This window comes from Protopterus annectens, chromosome 2.part1 (assembly GCF_019279795.1).
Source record: "Protopterus annectens isolate FY-2018-M chromosome 2.part1, PAN1.0, whole genome shotgun sequence".
NCBI lineage: Eukaryota > Metazoa > Chordata > Ceratodontiformes > Protopteridae > Protopterus > Protopterus annectens.
The window spans coordinates 740,278,086-740,297,207 of NC_056729.1; the positions used below are offsets into that span (position 1 = coordinate 740,278,086).

General features: G+C 40.6%; 1 protein-coding gene across 1 annotated transcript in view; it reads left to right on the plus strand.

The window, feature by feature from the left end:
* Positions 1 to 19,122, plus strand: part of RXFP1 (relaxin family peptide receptor 1) — a 1,244,683-nt gene that overhangs the window by 1,011,393 nt on the left and 214,168 nt on the right. The window contains exon 14 of the mRNA XM_044062454.1: positions 15,239 to 15,310. Coding sequence (XP_043918389.1) covers positions 15,239 to 15,310 — 72 coding nt within the window. The remainder of the gene's footprint in view (positions 1 to 15,238; positions 15,311 to 19,122) is intronic.

Here is a 19,122-nt window from a genome sequence, read left to right on the forward strand (position 1 = left end):
ATAAAGAGGAGAAACAAGTTCCCTGCCATTCTGAAGCTTAGTGATTGTTTTCATCACATCCTGGATGTCTACTTTCAGATAGTCACAATGAAGGAGATCATGTACCAGCTTCCATATGGAACCTAGATGGTGCTGCCAAACATGACAGCACATCAGCATTTGGAGTTCACCTAGGAGAGTCCTATAGATAGCTATGGGTGAACATTACTTCCAGGACAAAGTCTTGCCATTTCAGTTTCCTCCGCTCCCAGAGTCTTCACCAAAATATTGGCAACGATGACTAAAGTCTTGCAAGAAAAAGATCTTCTGATGAGCCCATACCTGGACCAATGGCTTCTGGTGCACCCATCATGAAAGTCCCTAGAGATGTAGTCCTTAGAGGTGACCACAAAGTGTAATAAGTCCTCCCAGACCCCAGTTCAGAGAATGTCTTTCATCAAGGCAAAGCTAGACAGTCCTTTGCCATTCATTCTTTCCTCAGAGAGAATTCAGGAAGTGATAGCCGTGGCCTGTTGAATGAATATGCAGTGGAGGGTTCAAAAGCAAATGCTGATGCATGTTCTAGGATTCATGGTGCTTTTTCCATGCCTGAAACTGTGGATGTTTCAGTAGAATGTAAGATTCAGTGGGTTCAAAGCTACCATGTATTCATGGATCTGTTGTTGGTATTAGATCCCTGTCACTGTTTTATTTTCAGATTGACATATGTACATACTTCATAATGTCTGATGCACCATCCTTTACATCAGCAGTTAGCCAATTTACAATTCTCCTCTGTGTATTTATCCCCTTGGACAGGTTCTTCCTCCAGCAATCCTCACATCCCTATTATGTTCCTTTCCTCCCTTCTTATTTTGTTCCTGTTCTGTATTAATCCAGTACTTTTTTAATGTTACTTCCATGTTTCCACCTTTGTTCTGTTCTCACAGGTCCTTCTTGCTACTATTAGAAACATGTATACATTTGTCTTAATGGCCATTCATCTACACTTTCAATTTTTAATTATGGTTCTCGAAATTTGTAAAGCTAACAATCTTTGTGCTATCTGTTCACTCTCTGCACATCCTTTCTCTTTCCTGACCTATATTACACCTACAAAATACCTATGGATTTCCTTCACTTCTTTATTAAATGTCTCCAGTATTTGACGCACATAGTCACATTCCAAGCACTTGCTTCATCTCTACTTCTTCTTTTCCATTTTCCCAGAACCCATTGCCCTCTTTCCTACACTTGTTTTCCAATTATTTGTGCGCACAAAACAACCTGAGCATTACCCACTATGCTTCTCCCTATCCCAGGTGTACATTTTGACACGCGGACTACCTTTACTGCTCTTCTCCACGTGTTGATATTTCTCACCCTTCTTTTTTTCACTTGTTTCTTAGGTCCCTTTCTATTGACTCTATTCTTTCTGCTTGGGTTTCATATATTGTTCTACACTTCTGTTTTTCTAGTTTCCTCAGTTTCTCACATGGTGCTACCCTTTCTTTCTTACTCCTGGAATATTTTCAGTTTTTCTCACCTTTTCCTTTTAACTAGGATTTCCTCAGTCTGATATAATTACACACTTCTTTTTGGCTAGCCTGTACTTTCAAATCAGCTCCTCCAATTTTTTGAATGTCGCCTTCCCATCCTGTGTTACCTTTACTATGTCTTCCTCCTTCTGAATGCCAGTTCTTTCCATATCTCCTCCTGCTTCTTTCCTACTTCCCACACATTTCATCTCCTGCACCGGAGCCTCCTTCTTTTCTTCTACCACTAACATGTCCCATCACCTTCTCAGCATCTTCTTAGTCTGCTTAATGTGGATTTTCTAACATTCTTTACTTTGTTTTGCAGTTGCTGCAGAGGGTTTAAGGCTATGAGCAGTAGTTCCTGTGGTAGAGCGTTAGATGCCATCATTTTCCTACTGCGTGACCTTGATCAAGTCACTTAATCAGACAGGGCTTAGGGCCCAGCTGGGAATTTGGACTTGGCTCCTGAATTGTTCCCTAGACTACAAGTCTAGTAATGACCTATGAATCTACTCCCCCTCCCCATTCGGTTTATGATATCAAATGCCATTGCATAAAGTGGTATGTGTCACATACCCCAGCCTCCTTTCCTTTTGATCAGCCTCAGATGGTTCCTGGCTGTCCTTCTACCTTTGCCCTTCTACACCCAGTTCTTCAGTTCTGTTTGGAGCTCCATAATCTCCCACCTTTCAAGGATACATGCAGGTGCCCTCACACATGGAATATTATTGAGTTTACCATTCATCAAACTGCAGTTATATGCCCTGAGCAGGTATAGGTGGCTTTACTTGTTTTGTCTAAAATATTTCATACCTTCTTTCTCATTTTTACTAGGTTTACACTGACTCTGTAATTTGTTGACATTCTCACATGCACTCATAGTACTATTGTGTTGCTTTTTCCAAGTCTCCCCTATACTCCCCATCTCCCTGCTTGACCCTACCTTTATCTGTAATGTTTTTTCTGCATATTACTTTAAACCTGATCCAGATTCACATTTCTCTAATAGCAGAAAGAGCCTTCAGATGGCATTATAGGTTCATAGGTTCATAGGCTGGTACTAGGCTATCGGCCCTAGGGCCTATACAAGCCTAGCCATAACAATTCCCTGGATATTTCTTCCCACAGTATTTACTTCCCTGGACCCCTGTCTAGCAGGGTGACTGACGTGATTCCCGAGGTGAATTTCATATCTCCCATCAAATCGTCAAGGTTCCTTTTGAAGAGCGCCAAGGAGGTTTTACATGTATGAGCAGTCTATTCCAGAATTTGGGGAGTCTCTAGGTCAGGAACCTATCCCTTCAGCATGCTTTTGTTCATTGTGATGACAAGGTTTAGATCCCTGGAGCATGTGGTTGTGAGGGATTGGGATTTCTTTAAGCGGAGCATGTCCAACAGCTCAGGGTTTGACATGGCCTTGTATGTTAAGCAGAGATTGCAACTGAGTAGACGATATGCCACAGAGTATAGCTGGAGTTGTATTAGACAGTCAGTATAGGGCATCTGCTTTAGGCTGCTTGTGATTCTTTTAGTGAGGTATTTCGGCAGCCTTTCCAACCTTTGCAGATGTCTTGTGAGGAACATACCAAACGGGGCATTGTATTCTATAATGGGTCTAATGAGGGATGAGTACAGTGGGACAATGACCTCCGTTTTTTCTGGATGAGAAGCCCTTAGTGATGAGGTGTGCCACATAGAAGGATTTCCTGACTGTTGTGGAGATGTGGTTATCGAAGGTGACACCACTGTCCACCTGTGTCCTTAAGTCTCTCATCACACTTTCGGTGTTTCGTGTACTGCCACCTATGTGGTAATTCATGGGTACATGTTTTTTTTCCCAAAGGGGATAACTATACATTTCTTGGCATTAAGCTTGAGCCCATGGCTCTGGCACCAAGCATCTGTTTCTGTAAGACCCTTTTGTAGAATATCCCCATCATTTGGGGATTCAATAATGGCTCCCAGTTTGCAGTCATCTGTGAACTTTGTTAGCCAGAGTCCCTTAGTGTTGGGCTGTACTTCAGAGAAGTAGATGCCAAACAAGAGCGGTCCCAGGACTGAACCCTGAGGTACTCCACTTGTGACTTGTCTAGAGCTGGATTTGTAGACACCTACTTTTACAGTCTGGGTTCTGTCAGTAAGCCAGTTGGCAATCCATCGAGTGAAGTAGGGATTTATGCCCAACTTAGTAAGTTTATCTATGATTCCAGAGTGGGGGATGGGGTCAAAGGCCTTAGCGAGGTCCAGATAGGCTGTGTGGACCACCTTACCCTTGTCCACAGCTCTGAAGACTGATTTGAAGAAGTCAATCAGGTTCAGGAGACAAGATCGGCCCTTCACAAACCCAAACTGGGTGGGGTCCAGTGTTTGAAGGTTGCCATTGTCTTTGTTTATAAGTTCCATGATAATGCATTCCATGTCCTTGCAGATCAGGCTCGTCAGACAGATGGGACGGTATTTCCCGGGATCCAAGATGGATTCCCCCTTGTGGAGTGGGATAACTGTAGCTGTGCACCACTCAGTGGGCATGAAGCCTGAGGTGAGGCTATGATTAAAGATGACACTTAGGTGAGGTGCCAGTTCATTTTATAGTTCATGTAGTACACAGCCCGGGATGTCATCTGGTCCCATGGATGGTGTATTCTTCACTTTGGAGAGTGCAGCTTCTACCTTTGTGGCCATGATTAACGGAATGTGGCAATCTTTTGGTATTGAGATGGGCCCTTTAGGGGGTGAGAGGGGGAGTGAAGTTGGCACTAAATCGATCTGCCAGGATATTGGCAATATCTTTGGGATTAGTATATTTAATGCCATTCTGATGTAGCTCAGAACATATCTGAGCATTGCCATTTAGATTATTGACATAACTATAGAATGCCTTGTGGTTGTCTTTGGAATTTTTGGCAATTTTATTTTTCGTAACTAGCTTTGGAGGATTTTATGAGGGATCTCAGCTTCTTACTGAGGCTGGTAAGGGAGTTTTTTGCATCCTGGGATTTTCCTCTTTTCAGCAACAATTTCTTTCTTCTGTTGTATAGTTTGTTTATGGCAGGGGACCACCAGATTGGCTTCCTTTTTTTGGAGGTGAGTGTCTTGGTTCTGTTTGGGATGGCATGATTCATGCACGAGTGGATGTGCTCATACAGTGCCTTAGTGTAGGATTCAGCAGTCGAACTTTAAGCTCCCATCTGCATGGGTGTCATGCAGTTTGCCACTTCTGACTTGAGTAGCATGAAGTTGGCTTTGGAGAAGTTTTTTGTAGTGGTTTCCTTACTGGAGGGGGGTGGGGGTGGGATGTGGATGTCAAGGGTGATTTGCTTATGGTCAGACCTGACCAATGAGAGGGTGACCACTGGTGTGGAGCATTTATCTCCCATGCTGGTAATGACGAGGTCTAGGATATTGGAGCCCCTGGTGGGACTATGAATTAGTTGATCCAGGGCGTTGGAATTTATTAATTCCAAGAACCGTTGGGAAAAGGTGTTGGTACCCAAGTAGTTTTCCCAGTTAATGGCAGGGTAGTTGAAATCACCCAGTATTAGGGTGTTTGGTTGTATCTTAATATTGTCCAGTATGTTTAGAACGGTGTAGTGAGAATCTTGTGGCATGGTGGGGGATCTGTAGCAAGCTGCAGTTTGGATTGCAGTCTTACCTAGTGTTAGTTGCACCTGGAGAATTTCAGATGCATTGTGTTGGGCAACTAGCCTGGAGGTGTGAATATCTTTGGTGAATATGGACACTCCTCCACCTTTAGTGTTTTGGTCTTGGTTTGGTGGCCGAAAAGTGTGGTAAAAGTTGTAGCTTGGTATTGCAGGGGTGCTCTCTGGAGTCTTGAACCAGGTCTCAGTTACTGCATGATATCGATGTTCTTAATTTTTAGGTGTGACTCGAGAGAGTGCATTTTGACATTTAGACTTCTAGCATTGAATAGCATTTCCTTCAGATTTTCTATGCTTGTATCTGTTATGGTGGTGGTTTTGTCCTTTGAACCTTGCCTAAAAAAGGCACTATAGGGGTGGCGAGAGCTTTAGCCAGTAACCTGAATCCCAGGGATGACAAGTGCAGACCATCTCTGGCAAAGCATCGTGATCTGTTGATCATGTCGTCCCAGGCAGACAGATACTGGGTCCCCTTTGAATGACACCAGAAGCTTAGCCAATTGCTGAAGTCAATCATTTTTTCCTTATACTGTGGTATCATTCTGGGCGAAGGCAGGATGCTACTCAGGGCTAGGGTCATACCTGCCTGGGCCACATGATCCAAGAGCTCTTCCATGTCTCTTTTCATGTAGTCCAGGGAGATACGTCTCAAGTCATTCACTCCAACATGGACAATGACAGGGTCGTATTTGTACGTGTTGTGGAGTGACTTGAGTGCGTGCGTTATGTGGCAGATCCTGGCACCCAACAGGCAGCTGACTGTAATTTTCTCCTTGTTCAGCCTGGTGAGTGGGACCATCAGTGTGCCTGACTATAGAGTCACCTATGACTAAAGTGTTGGGTACATTGTCTTGCCTTAGGGGCTGTTGTTGGGTGGCACACTGGTTTTGTGAGCTAAGTGTCACTTTGGTTGTGACTGGTGTTTGTTTGCATTTCAGCTTCGGAGGTCCTTGTTGCTTGGGCAGGTTAATGTTAAGGGCCTCTGCATATGTGGGTTTAGTGTTGCTATGTGTGTTGATGGTGTGGGTTTTGAAGGGCTGTGTGTTGCTTGAGGTGTAGTGCAGGTGTTAACCTTCTCCTCTTGACTGTCTAACACAATCTTGGCTGGAGAGAGCTTTACTTCCAGTTTGGTTATGTAAGTGCATCTCTTGCAGGTTGTAGTGTTGGGTGGTAGGAGGAGAGGGTTGTCTGTGTACATGAGGCAGTTGCTGCATTGCCCCAGTATGCCCAAGTTCACTAGGTGGACAGGAGAAATCACTGGAAGCTGACCCTTGGACATGCCTGTTTAGGTGCTTTTTTGTAAAGTACAAGAGCTGTTTTCCCTTACCTTTGCAAGGTACTTTGCAAGTATAGGCTGTTTAGTGCCATGGTGGTGCTGCGGTAGAGTTGTCACCTCACAGTAAGACGTTGTCCTGTTCGATTCTCAGCTAGAGCGTCTTCTGTATGGAGACATGCATGAATGGGCGTACCTTCGTTGAAGGTTGTGCATCAGGGCTGGCAACTCAGCACGTAAAAATCTACTGCCAATCATTAGCGGACCGGAGTTCCGCTGTGGCGACTCCTAACCGGGAAAAGCCGAAAGACACAACAACAAGGAGAGTTGAGTGCTTGTATCAGTTTAAGGCTTCCTAGTGCTTTCCAGCAAGTTCTAGAGCAAGTGCTAGTCACAGGGGTTCAGATTTTAGTGCTATTACTGAGAAACCATCTAGTTCTAAGGGAGAATTTGAAGGGCAGACTTTCTGGCAACTGGAATAGTTTGACTGTAGCCCGGCGGTGCTGCACGATGTGAAAAATGCGCAAACACGCATGTTTTTAAGCCAGAAAGTTGAAAGGGATAGAAATCAGCCCAAATGGCTAAAATTACAGTTTCAGAGCTGGAAATCACTCCTCTAGTGTCAGACAGGCAGTACAATGTCACCACTCCCACTGATAAGCAGGCTACTATCAATGATAGCATACAATTGTCAGCATATGTTGGAAAGTATGATGTGGTTTCTTTCATGTCTTCTGCAGCTGCTCATTTCTTTATGACTACTAGTACTGTCTCATCTATAACCACTCTAAATAATCCTGAGGTGGCTCTGCCTAGTACTCCATTTCTACTTTGACTACCTCAAATACAGTCTGTAACTTCCAGTTCTGCACCCCTATAAATTGCTTTTATCCATTCTCCATTCTCTTCTTTCCTGTTCCACCGTTCCTTAACACTTCCGACATGAAATCCCATCCAACCAAAGTGAAGGCATTCTGTAAATAAAAGCGCAGTACTTCGCCCTTCCCATCTGTCTTTCCTGCCTCCTTTGGCTTAAATTCCCTCTGTTTCCAGCAGGAGTCCTTTACTTTTCTACCTTTTATTAATCTATTTTGCTGCTATTGCTTGATCTGCGGTAGCACCATATGTATGTATGTATATATATATATATATATATATATATATATATATATATATATATATATATATATGTGTGTGTGTGTGTGTGCGTGTGTGTGTGTGTGTGTGTGTAAAGATAGATATAGATATACAGTATATAGATATTTGTTTATTTATTTAATTTATTCTACATTTGGTAACCAGGAATGGTGCAAATGGGCATAGAAGCCCCTTTTCAGAGGAGGCTCAGGGAGAAAAGCTCCCCAATACAATGTACAAGATAAACAAGAAGAATATTCATGGTATTCCTTCTCCCATATCTCCCTTATATCCAGACTCTCCTTTACTTCTTTGCCAGCACTTTGACACCTGTCCATCATATGTATGTACGTAAACAAGTAAGGGGGAATGAAGTCATACCCCCCCATTCAGGGCAGTAGTGCTCATCTGACACTAGCCCATAGACAGGCACCCTTCTCTCAGTGTCTCACATCCTGGGAGATGAATGAGACGGCAGAAGGCCAGAGTGGGGACTTCAACCTTCAAACTGAGCTTTGAAATTAGAGGCTACATTGGTCAGATCTTCTGAAAGTAGGACACTTTGGAGGTCAACTTGTTTTCCACTAAGAAGACGTGGTCTTTCCTATCTTCTGTAAAAGAAATGTAATGAGAAAGTAATGGTGGACACAGTCTTTTTCTTATGACATGAGAGGCTCCTACATGCCTTCTTGCCATTCCTAATGATACCACACTCAATCACAAAGTTCAGGAAAGAAAGAACAAAACTCATTTGTGTCACTCCAGTTAACAAAGAAGGGAGTGGATTCAGGACCTAGTAGCCCAAACTCTCAAAGAACTTCTTTGTTCAGGCAGAGAATATCTGATATGGTTGTGGGAAAACCGGCACCTTCAGACTTAATGCTGTATGGTGAGAGTCCCTGTGATGATTGAAGCTGCCAGGAAACCTTCCACTTGGTAGAGCTGTACCTCCAAGTGAAAAAAGTGTAGAAGAGTACTCTAAACCTCCCTGATCAGTTAGGCCTGAATGTGATTCTGACTTACTTCAGCCTCCAATATGAGTTGTGTCTCAATTACTCCACAGTCAAGTTGTGTATGTCAACTATTTTTACAACAAGAACTTTGTGGAAGCCAGAACTGTGGCACATCTCTGAATAGTGTACCATTCCTTTAAGGAAGTATTGTATCTTCATCCCCCGATTTATTTAATTATTTATTTATTGATTGACTGATTGATAGTCTTCATTTACCATGAAATTCAAACTGAGTAATACCCATTTTCACTGGAGGCCCGGGGAGAAAAAGCTCCATTTGCTTTCATTACATTATACTAAGTTTCAGTTAAACACAGAGTAGTTACATTTCTGTATACATTTATACTCAATCAGTAGCTACGTTTATACATTTTAAAATTTTACAGAGGTGGAGGTTACTGAAGAGAAAGCCCACTTAGAACTTAGTGGATTGTACAGGCATAAGTTATGTATAAAATAGTTTTTAAATGTCATATAGATTCATAGACTGTTACTAGGCTAACGATTTTGGGGGGGGGGTTTCTAATCCTAGCCACGTTTTGCCAAAAGAATGTTGAGGTCCTGTGTTCCAAATAGGACATTGAGGGCAAGCATTTATAAACTACCTCTTCAATAAGGGACATGGGTGCCAGGCCTGGTATAAAACATCTTAAAGAAGTGTGCATAGCTAATCTTGAACATTTTTTTTCTGATATAATAGGTTCATACTAGGTTGACTGCCCTTGTGGGTTGTTTTAAGTCTAGCCAGTTATCCCATGTGAGAATTAAACTTTGCATCTTGTGTCTATAAGGTAAACACCTTAACCATTATGCCAGCCTCCCAACCCAAAACCATATCTATGGAATCTAAATTTCATAGTAGACAGACATGCCCATCTGCTCTTTGGGTCTACTTTAGAACAACGAATGTTTGAAATATCGAGCGCTCACATGAGACAATATTTCAAACCTCGATATTGCTATTTTTTTTTTGTACTACAGTGTGGATCAGAATATTAGCCCTTTTCTCACTGTAGTGCGATCTCGGAGTTGGAATATATATTTAGCGGGTGGGGGGTAAGGGGCACAGCCCCCCACAATAGCAATTTTGAGTTTTGGAATAGTCGCTCATATGAGCGTTCGAGACATTGATTTTCGTTTTTCTGACATAGACCCCTGCTAGGGTCTACTTTAGAACGACGAATGTTTGAAATATTGAGCGCTCACATGAGCGAATATTTCAAACCTCAATGAGAATGCTAGCTCAGTGGCATTAAGTTTATTTTCTTGAAAAAGTTTACTTCTCATGAACATCACCTCTGAGTGTTGCCATTATGTGTAGCGAGTCATATCTGGTCTTTCACATAGACAGGGTTGCCCTTATGATGAATCTACACTGGTCTTGAAACTGATATTGGAGGTTTCCTGAAGCAGTCAATCTTCTAATTTTCTTTATGGAGCTAGAAATCAGTACAGAGGTCTATTTACAACCTGGATGTGCACCATAAGATCCTTAGAAGAGCAAATGAGTTTAGGATGATGCTAACAAAGGTGAATCATTAGTCCTAATAGTGGTATATACTAGGACAGAAGTATAGCTGTGCTATACAATGAGGACTATATGAGCGCTTCAGTAAGAACAACAGTTGAGTATATTCACAGACTTACTGATGATGATATTGAAGAGCTTCTAAACAATGGATTCTTTTCTGTTGAACTAGCTGAATATCCCAAAGTGTTGCATCCATAAGTAAGTGTCATATTTGATACTCCCAAAATACATTAAGAACATAGATAATCTCCATTTTAGAAATAGTGTAGCCCTAGGGGCAATAAATAATTGAGCATTTGCTGCATTTTTGAAAATACCATTAAAATACACACCAAGAATTCCAGATAGGGAATGATTGGGGAATTTATGGTTGAGAGCAAGTGGAAGCCTGGAGGCTAAGTTTGGATTGTGGAATGGGGTGAGCTGAATAAAAATAAATGCATAATAAAATGCAGTAAAAATATTAATCTTTTATTACAAACATTTTTAATTTTATTGATGAAATAAAAAATATTAATGTCTTGGTCAATAAGCCCAACCCCATGGCACAGAAGAATGAAGCTCTGGCTACTTCCTAGATAATTTATGTTAGAATAGCATATTGGACACTGATGGACCAGACTGTGGAGAATGGGAACAAACAGTGAACTGCAGTTCACCCATCTCAAGGGAGAGTGGTGACACATCTCATTCAACTGGTGGCATCTATAGAGTGCAGGTGTATTGTCCATATCTAGGAGCCCAACAAATCTCTGCTGCAGTGATGCACCACTTACCAGCAAAGTGGATGGCATCTGTGGTGGTACACCCACACCCTCTGCAAGCAGCTATGGAAGTACTTGCAAACCATTGAGGGAAAGGGTTAGGTAGTGGGAAATCTAATCCCTAAAGCATCTTGTCTTCACTTTGGTGGAATAAATGGGCTATAGGACTTTCTGTCTTCCAGGGAATGAATAAGTCAGTGGAGTGGATAGCAGGCTAATGATAGATGGTGAACTCAAGGGGGAGTGAATAAAAACATATCTTGGTCAATAGTGATTTGGAATCTTTGTATTCTGTTATTCTACACATCAAAGGTTTTGAATATTTCTCTAAAATGCTATGAAATAGCAATGATTTTTCAGTAGCATATGACTGCCGGCTTTAGATATTTTTAAATTTTCCAACAACACTATTAGAGGCAGAAAAATGGTGTAATTACGGGTGCTGTTATGACACATAGCTGTGCCAATATTTTTCTGGGCTACTGGGCAAAAAGGTGGTGCAGCGGTAGCGTTGTTGCCTCACAGCAAGAGGTTCTCCCGTTCGATTCTCGGCTGGAGTGCGGGGAGTGCCTTCTGTGTGGAGTCTGCATGTCCTCCCCAAGGTTAGGTGGGCGTTCGAAAGACATGCGTAAATGGGCGTGCCTTCTTTGAAGGTTGAATGTCGAGCTGGCACCTCGGCGTTTGTGAAAATCTGCTGCCAATCATTAGCGGACCGGAGTTCCGCTGTGGCGACCCCTAACTGGGAAAAGCCGAAAGACAACAACAACAACTGGGCAAAAAGGTTTTGTTTACTCATTAGAGTTTTGACTTTGGGTAATCACCAATTAATTAGTGATATATTTATTGTCTGTTGAGGTGATATCAGAGAGCTTGAACTGGTAATGGAGTATTTAAATCAGTGTAGTGAATATCTGAAGTTCATTGTTGCTTATGATTGTGAAGAGGTACCTTACTTATACTTGGTGGTGATCAATGATTTGACTGCACAACCACTGAGTACTTCAACAGGAAATGACTTATAGCAATAGATATTTACATTATCAAGAAACGCTTCATCATTAAGGAGCACATTACTAGCAAGTTATTAGAACCAGTTCACAGGATCATAGAAATGTGTACTAGTATCCTGGCCTAAAGTCTAGATGAAATGTAGACTCTAAGACATTACTTTTAAATCTGTCTATACCTACCCATGAGTGCCACCTTGCTTGCCCTGGTCTAGAAACTGCCTCATGTTATTGAAATTCACTTTTTTGAAGAAATATCACTGATGACTTTAAAACTGTTACATCTCTTCTCTCAGATGTTTTGTGAGTTTTAAAAAGGGAGAATTTATAATTTTGACAAGGAGCTGAGTATCTCAGCATTTATCAGACAAGACCTGGAGCCCTGTGATTACTGTTCACATTTTTAAAGCACAATCAAGGTTAAAGGTTAGCAATCAAACTATCCTGCTGATTGACATCCGCACAACTTTAGAAGGGCCTTTCTCAGTGTTATCATTTCACAAATTTGTCTTGGCTCTTATGCCCGTTGCTCTTTGACTCCATGTTACTGGCCTGTAGCACAGTGCTGAGGTATGAGTGTGTTGCACATCAGGAAAACTGAATTTGCTTTACTTTTGCAGAAGGTTATTGCTGCATAACTCTCAATCCCTTCTGCTTGATAAAGCAGTTGTGTAGCTTGCACATACATTAGTTAACATTAAAATGGAAACTAGGATAGCTTAGCAAATTTCACAATTGACAGATGATCCTGATTTGAGTAAACTTCATTTTCCCCTTTACAGGAGGTTAAGTTTTAGAAGTTTCTATAACTAATCTAATGTAGTTTTTATAACTAATCTAATGAGATAAAAAGTCCTTGCAAACCCAAAGCATTAAAATGTTGTCCTTTGAATACCTCATTGTATCCAATGAAAACAGTCAGGTGGTTATGTAATTCTTGTCTGTCATCAATGTGTATGTTGATGGTTTTCCTTAAAGGTATGTACCTTCCCTTCTGTTCTGTGTATTCCTGGGATAAAAGTTGGCAGATTTCAAGATCAGGGCTCACTTCCAGCCAGGGAGATGTGCTGTAGCAATCACCACCTGCTTATTGACAGCAACAACCCCAGTGTTACCATACACTCCCAATGTTACCATGCATTTAAAGGACATGCATTGTTATTCAAGCACTGCTATGTTAGCTAGCATACCACCTATAAGCCAGAAGTACTGTTCCAGTAATGGCACTTACATATTTGCAAATGAAACCACAAATGACATATTACAAAATTAGTATTCCATCTCGATACCTTGACTTAGCACATGTACACACTTTTAACAGAAACTTGCCACACAAGCAACCATACTGAGCCACTAACAACACTTACATGTGTGCAAATGAAACATTAATACTGCATTTCTTGATGCCTTAATGCTAAATACCTTAATGCCAATAATGGAACCAACTTGTCATCATCACTCCTAAGGATGGCTCGCTGCTACCCCCCCCCCCCACACACACACACACTAGTCACAATTTATTATTTTTCTTTTCTTTTTTTTTTCCTTATTGAATACTAGATAGTAGGGGGTTACGGATGTGGTACCCCCCTTATAGGTGACAGTTTTAAAATTAACACAAAATGTTAAACTTAGTACAAATAGCAATACTGCAATAAAGAAGTGGTTTACATGATCATTTCATAACTTCAGCAAAATAAGGATTAATGGTACCTTGATGATAATAAGGTGTTCATTGTATTACAACCACAGGAAAGACAGGACTTCCTGTCAAACCAATTGCCACTTATTATATCCCTACCCACAACCAGTAGAACTACTGAATGACGACTCCTAATCTTAGCAATCACCAAAATGTTTAAGTCCCAATAGGAGTTACAATTTTCCATTAACATATTCATTGGGATATAACTACAGCTTTGGGGTTCTTTTCCATGAAGTAAATTTCCTGTGCATCTGTCATGTGCTTTCAGTCCTAAGAAATGCAACAGACAAACAAATGGGGCTATATATATATATATATATATATATATATATATATATATATATATATATATATATATATATATATATTTATCTATATATCTGTATATATATATATATATATATATATATATATATATATATATATACATGTAAAGATAGAGAAAGAGATATAGAGATGCAGATATATAGATGGATAGAGATATAGATATATAGATATACGTGTATCTCAATAAGCTTAAAGTTATGCAGATATGCAGATCACAGAACATCCTAGCTTACTGATTAAATGACTGACACAGGAGTACAATGCTGATGGGATCACAGCAGGCAGAGAAGAGCAGCCGGTAGCATTATGTTCTTCTGTAGAGAGTGGCTGTGGCATACAGAGTAATATGCAGCCACTGAATGGACACATTATGGATATAGAGTTAACAGCAAGCTGGTAAGACTAGAAAAAGCTACTTGTCCTAGCAGTCAGATAACAGACCACTCTTGCATGCATAAGCGATGCACTACGCAGCTAGTGTTCTGTGCAATCACTTTTGGAATAAGAAATACAGGGCCACCAATGTGATGGCTCTGACACTTAGACCTACCAACCTTAACAGGCTACACAAAGCAGAATGATGAGATCTTCAGTACTTCAGCAAATAAACAGAGAATTTGAGACAAGGGGTGAAATGACACTAAAATAGAAAAGTATGCTTGAGACTGGGGCTGTGTCTTAACTCGCATTGCTTGACTCAAAATCCCAACAAATCAAAGGATGAGAAATCTAGGAATGAGAAGTCAGTGTAAGTCTGTCAATTTAAAATATGCATTTAAAACACATTGCATGGCCACAGTTAGTTATATGAAGCACTAAACATTATAAAGGTACTTGTAATGAGACTGTGGTGTAGTTAGTGATTTTATTTAATTTATGACTCTAGTAATTGAACTATACTGTCTGTTTATATAACTTTCTCATCTTTAACTGTTAATCCTTGCCTGAGAAAAGTCGAAATGGGTCAGTGCTCTACCCAGGTAAATCAACTTAAATAAATAGTCCTTTTCAGCTAGGATCTGGATTTCACTGACAAACATAACTATACATATGCAGACACATGGGTATAGATATCTGTTAGCAAATGTTTGTAGCTGGTCAGCCAGCATGTTTTTGAGATATGTGCGAAAATGAAGAAAACGTGGAAACATCGGAGGAACATGCAAAAGTCTACTCAAATAGTGACCAGAGGTCAGGATTGAACCACAAACCCTGAAAATCTGACAAACATTTAACCATCAAGCCATGTGCTTCATATCCGATAGTTGATCACCATTTCTGACTCTTACCTGTATTCCTTTACAGATGTTTGGAAGGCTTTGAAATACCAAATATAGACACAAGAATGTTCAAGCCTCTGAGCAAATTAGATTATATGTAAGTACCTCTACCACATTTTATTTTTTCTGTAGAGTAAACTTAAAAGCATTTCAAAAACTGATGCAAGCAAGTCTGATTGTGTTGTAGCACAATGGACTAAACATATTGTGGTAGGGACAAAAACTGAGAGAAAGCTTACGCACAAGTTTCATATGCATTCAGAATTTTTTTTCATTTGCCTGCAGTGCTCTCATGGTAATACAAGGATCCAATTTACAAAACACACACACAAATATATATATATTTGTGTGTGTGTGTGTGCAAAAGCAATTAGCATAACTTAAAATTATGAATGCCAGTCATCTATGTGAACAATGGTGTCTCCTGGCAGTAGTAAGCCCTTTTCTCCACTGGTAGTAGACTTTTCTGGTTCTTAGACAGCCCCTTCTAAAGATGGGCAGTACTGCGGTGGACTCTCACTCTGGCCTACTGAAAATGCTAATGAGGAATTCCAGGGGAGTAGCATATGGTAATTAGTTGTGTGATTTTCTCCCAGAAATGTCTGCTGTAATGCTTGGCTGTATAAATCCTTAGCACAAGCTAGATTTATTAATTAAGCCAAAATCTCACATTCACCCATTACTCCCAGTGGGTGAGATCACATTAGAGGGAAGTGCAGAGAAATTTAGCAGATAGGTAGTGTCAGGCAGGGAGTGTGAGTATATGTGTGTGTATGTGTATGAATGTATGTTGAGGTATGAGTGGTGTGTGTGTGTGTGTGTGTGTGTGTGTGTGTGTGTGTGTGTGTGTGTGTGTGTGTGTGTGTGTGTGTGTGTGTGTGTGTGTGTGAAAGGGTGAGTGAATGAGTTCGATCTGGTGGGGGGGGTTAATATATATGGAGAGTGTGTGTGTGTGTGTGTGTGTGTGTGTGTGTGTGTGTGTGTGTGTGTGTGTGTGTGTGTGTGTGTGTGTGTGTGTGTGTGTGTGTCCCTCTCCCATTTGCTCTCTCCCTCTCTCCATCTAGACCAATGAGCAATGGATGTTTTGTGGTGGGGAGTCTAGACACCAGGGAAAATGGTTAAATATTACCAATATAACTTAAAAAGTAAATAGAACTCAGGTTTTGCAACACAAAAGGCATGTGGGGATGGAACACTAGACACCGGGACATTCTTTAATATTATCCTAATCCACGTAAAAAGATAGTAGAGCTCATGTTTTGCACCATGAAATATGGACACAAAGATGTATGATACTCTAAAGTCTGGTATAACTGATTGACTGTAATGGCCCATGATGTAAGTGAGCCACGCTCAAGACTTCCAGACAAAGCCTGGGGGAACACGAGATGACAACAGGTAGTCTTTTTAAATATTAATCTACTTCACTTAAAGTATTAATAGAGCAACAGGTCTTGCATCTGGATGCATTTACAGAATAATATGAATGAAACTGTCTGCCATTACTGAATGGCTGTAATCATCTGAGCTTTAGAGGGGCAATGATAAATCAGAGGTGATATGTCCATGTGTATGTGTGGTGGGGGAGGATGAATGAAGGGGTTGCCTCTGTTAACATGATGCAACAGAAATCATTGATGACTACCACAAGGACAGCAGAAGAGGGCCTGATAGCACTTGCAGTAATCACTGAGTGATTCAGAGACACAAAAATTAGCTGACCATCAGGTTTTTCCACATTATGTCTAATTTGTCTCTGAATTAATGGCTTCTGTGATCACGCTAACAGGCCTTTTTTGCTGCAGCCTTACAACTTGCTGGTAGGCCTGTTTCTGAATCCTGGCCAGTAGTTAACAAGACTTCAGGAGTTCTTGGCTACTTATTACAGTTGGCATTTTGGGAACAAGAGGTACAGGAGAGTAGACATCTGTTACTTGGTACTTATATAAAGATATCAACTATTTATGCATGTGTGTCTAGTCAGCATTGCAGATAACGTACATCCTTATGTTAAAACAGTTCAGTTTTTGATAGGAATGAGACATCAGCTTTATGAACAATATGGATTTAACCTTAAAGTTTGTTAAGTTAGCAAACCCTCTATCATCACACAACACTTTTCAAGCATTTTCTATGACTTCAAGAAAGGCACCACAGCAGCTGATACTCCCTCTGCTGTATCTGAGCCCATCTCCAGCTTTCTGTTTCATCCACAGTGTCCCTAACACAGTTCCTCCTTTAATGGTGTGCTGTCTTGAGCTTAGCAGCTGTTTTATGTGCCTTCTAATGATGTTATATGCATGAGGTTTAGACCATTATACATGTATAGGGTCATAGGTAAGTACTGGGCCAGCTGCTCTTGTAGATCAGCTTAAGCCTGGCCACTTTCTCTTTTTGTGCTTGAAATAACCCATCTCATTTGGTTATGGACTGGCCTTAACCACCCCATGGTTGATAATGGCCTTAACCACCCCATGGTTGATAATTATATATTAGCCATAGTGAGAATAACTGAGATCATACCAAAGATAATTTGAGGGAACCCAAGCATGGGATAAAGCATTTAGGAGATGCCTTTTTCTATTAGTAGTACAGGGGGCAGTCTTGTAATACATTTTCTGTTTCACATCCAAAGATCTATGTTGCGCTTGAATATCAACAGGGATGAACTTTGTGTTATGTATATGGGGAGTCTGTTCCACAGCAGTGGTATCCTCTGCAAGATATACCTGTCACTCCAAACCATTCTGTTGATGTTGCAGAAGAGGATTAGATCCCTAGAGTGAGTATTCCTGATGCCATTTGAGTTGCTGATGTGCACGAAATCCATCAGTAATGAGTCGGAGGATGTCTAGTATGCCAGACACAGGTCAAGTCTTACCAGTCTATAGTATATCAAGTATAGTGACAGGGCTTTTAGTCACTCCATGTAAGACACATTGTTTAGGTTTTGTATCCTTTTAGTAAAGTATCTCTGTGTGCGTTCCATTTGTTGGATGTGTCTGGAGAGATACATATCAATGGGGACATTATATTCAATGACTGACCTAATGAGGACTGAGTAAAGGGGAACAATGACATCCCATGATCTAGACACAATCCCTTTCCTTATAAGCTGTGCAAAATATAGAAGGACTTTCTTACAGCAATAGACACATGTTGGTCAAAAGTTAAGTTACTGTCCACATAAGTTTTGAAATCCTAAACAACTGTGTCAGCTCTTGGGGGGGGTCTATTGTCAATGTGTAAGTTATATAAACCTTGATTTTTCTGATTCTGTCATTTTCAGCAGTAGGATCAACTTATAAATCAGTTGAAACTTTCATTACAGTTCCAGATTTGTGCCTTAAGTAAGGGATAGAAACAGCATTTTCCAAGGAATCTCTACCAGACCATTCTCTCTAAGTTTACTTTAATGAAAGAGGGGGGTATTTGAAGCCATGGTATTTTTAACCCTAATTGATGAAAGTTGTGAGAGACGAACTGTGTGTAGTGGACATTATATCTGACATGATGCTTGGCTATGCTTCCAAATGCTGAGAACCATTGAAGTGTTCAGCAGCATATTAACCCATGCCTTTCCTGCTGTGCATGTCAGAGCTAGCTCCTGCTGCTTCTTAATTGATTTATACTGTTATACCTTGATTTAAGTATTGTAATGCTAGTCCGATGAAGCCTTTTTGGTCAAACTGCTAATATGGTCCAAGGTTTACTCCATATTTAAATTTCTTGTTAAAGCTGAATGCATAATGTTTTGTTTGTTTTTCCCAGTTACACAAAAATGCATATGATATTTCATATTATATTAGATGGCTCATTTTAAAATTCAGTTTAAAATCAGGGTATGCCATATCCACAGCACTTATTTGGTTTTCTGCCTTTATCTGGTTGTGAACAATGTACATTAGG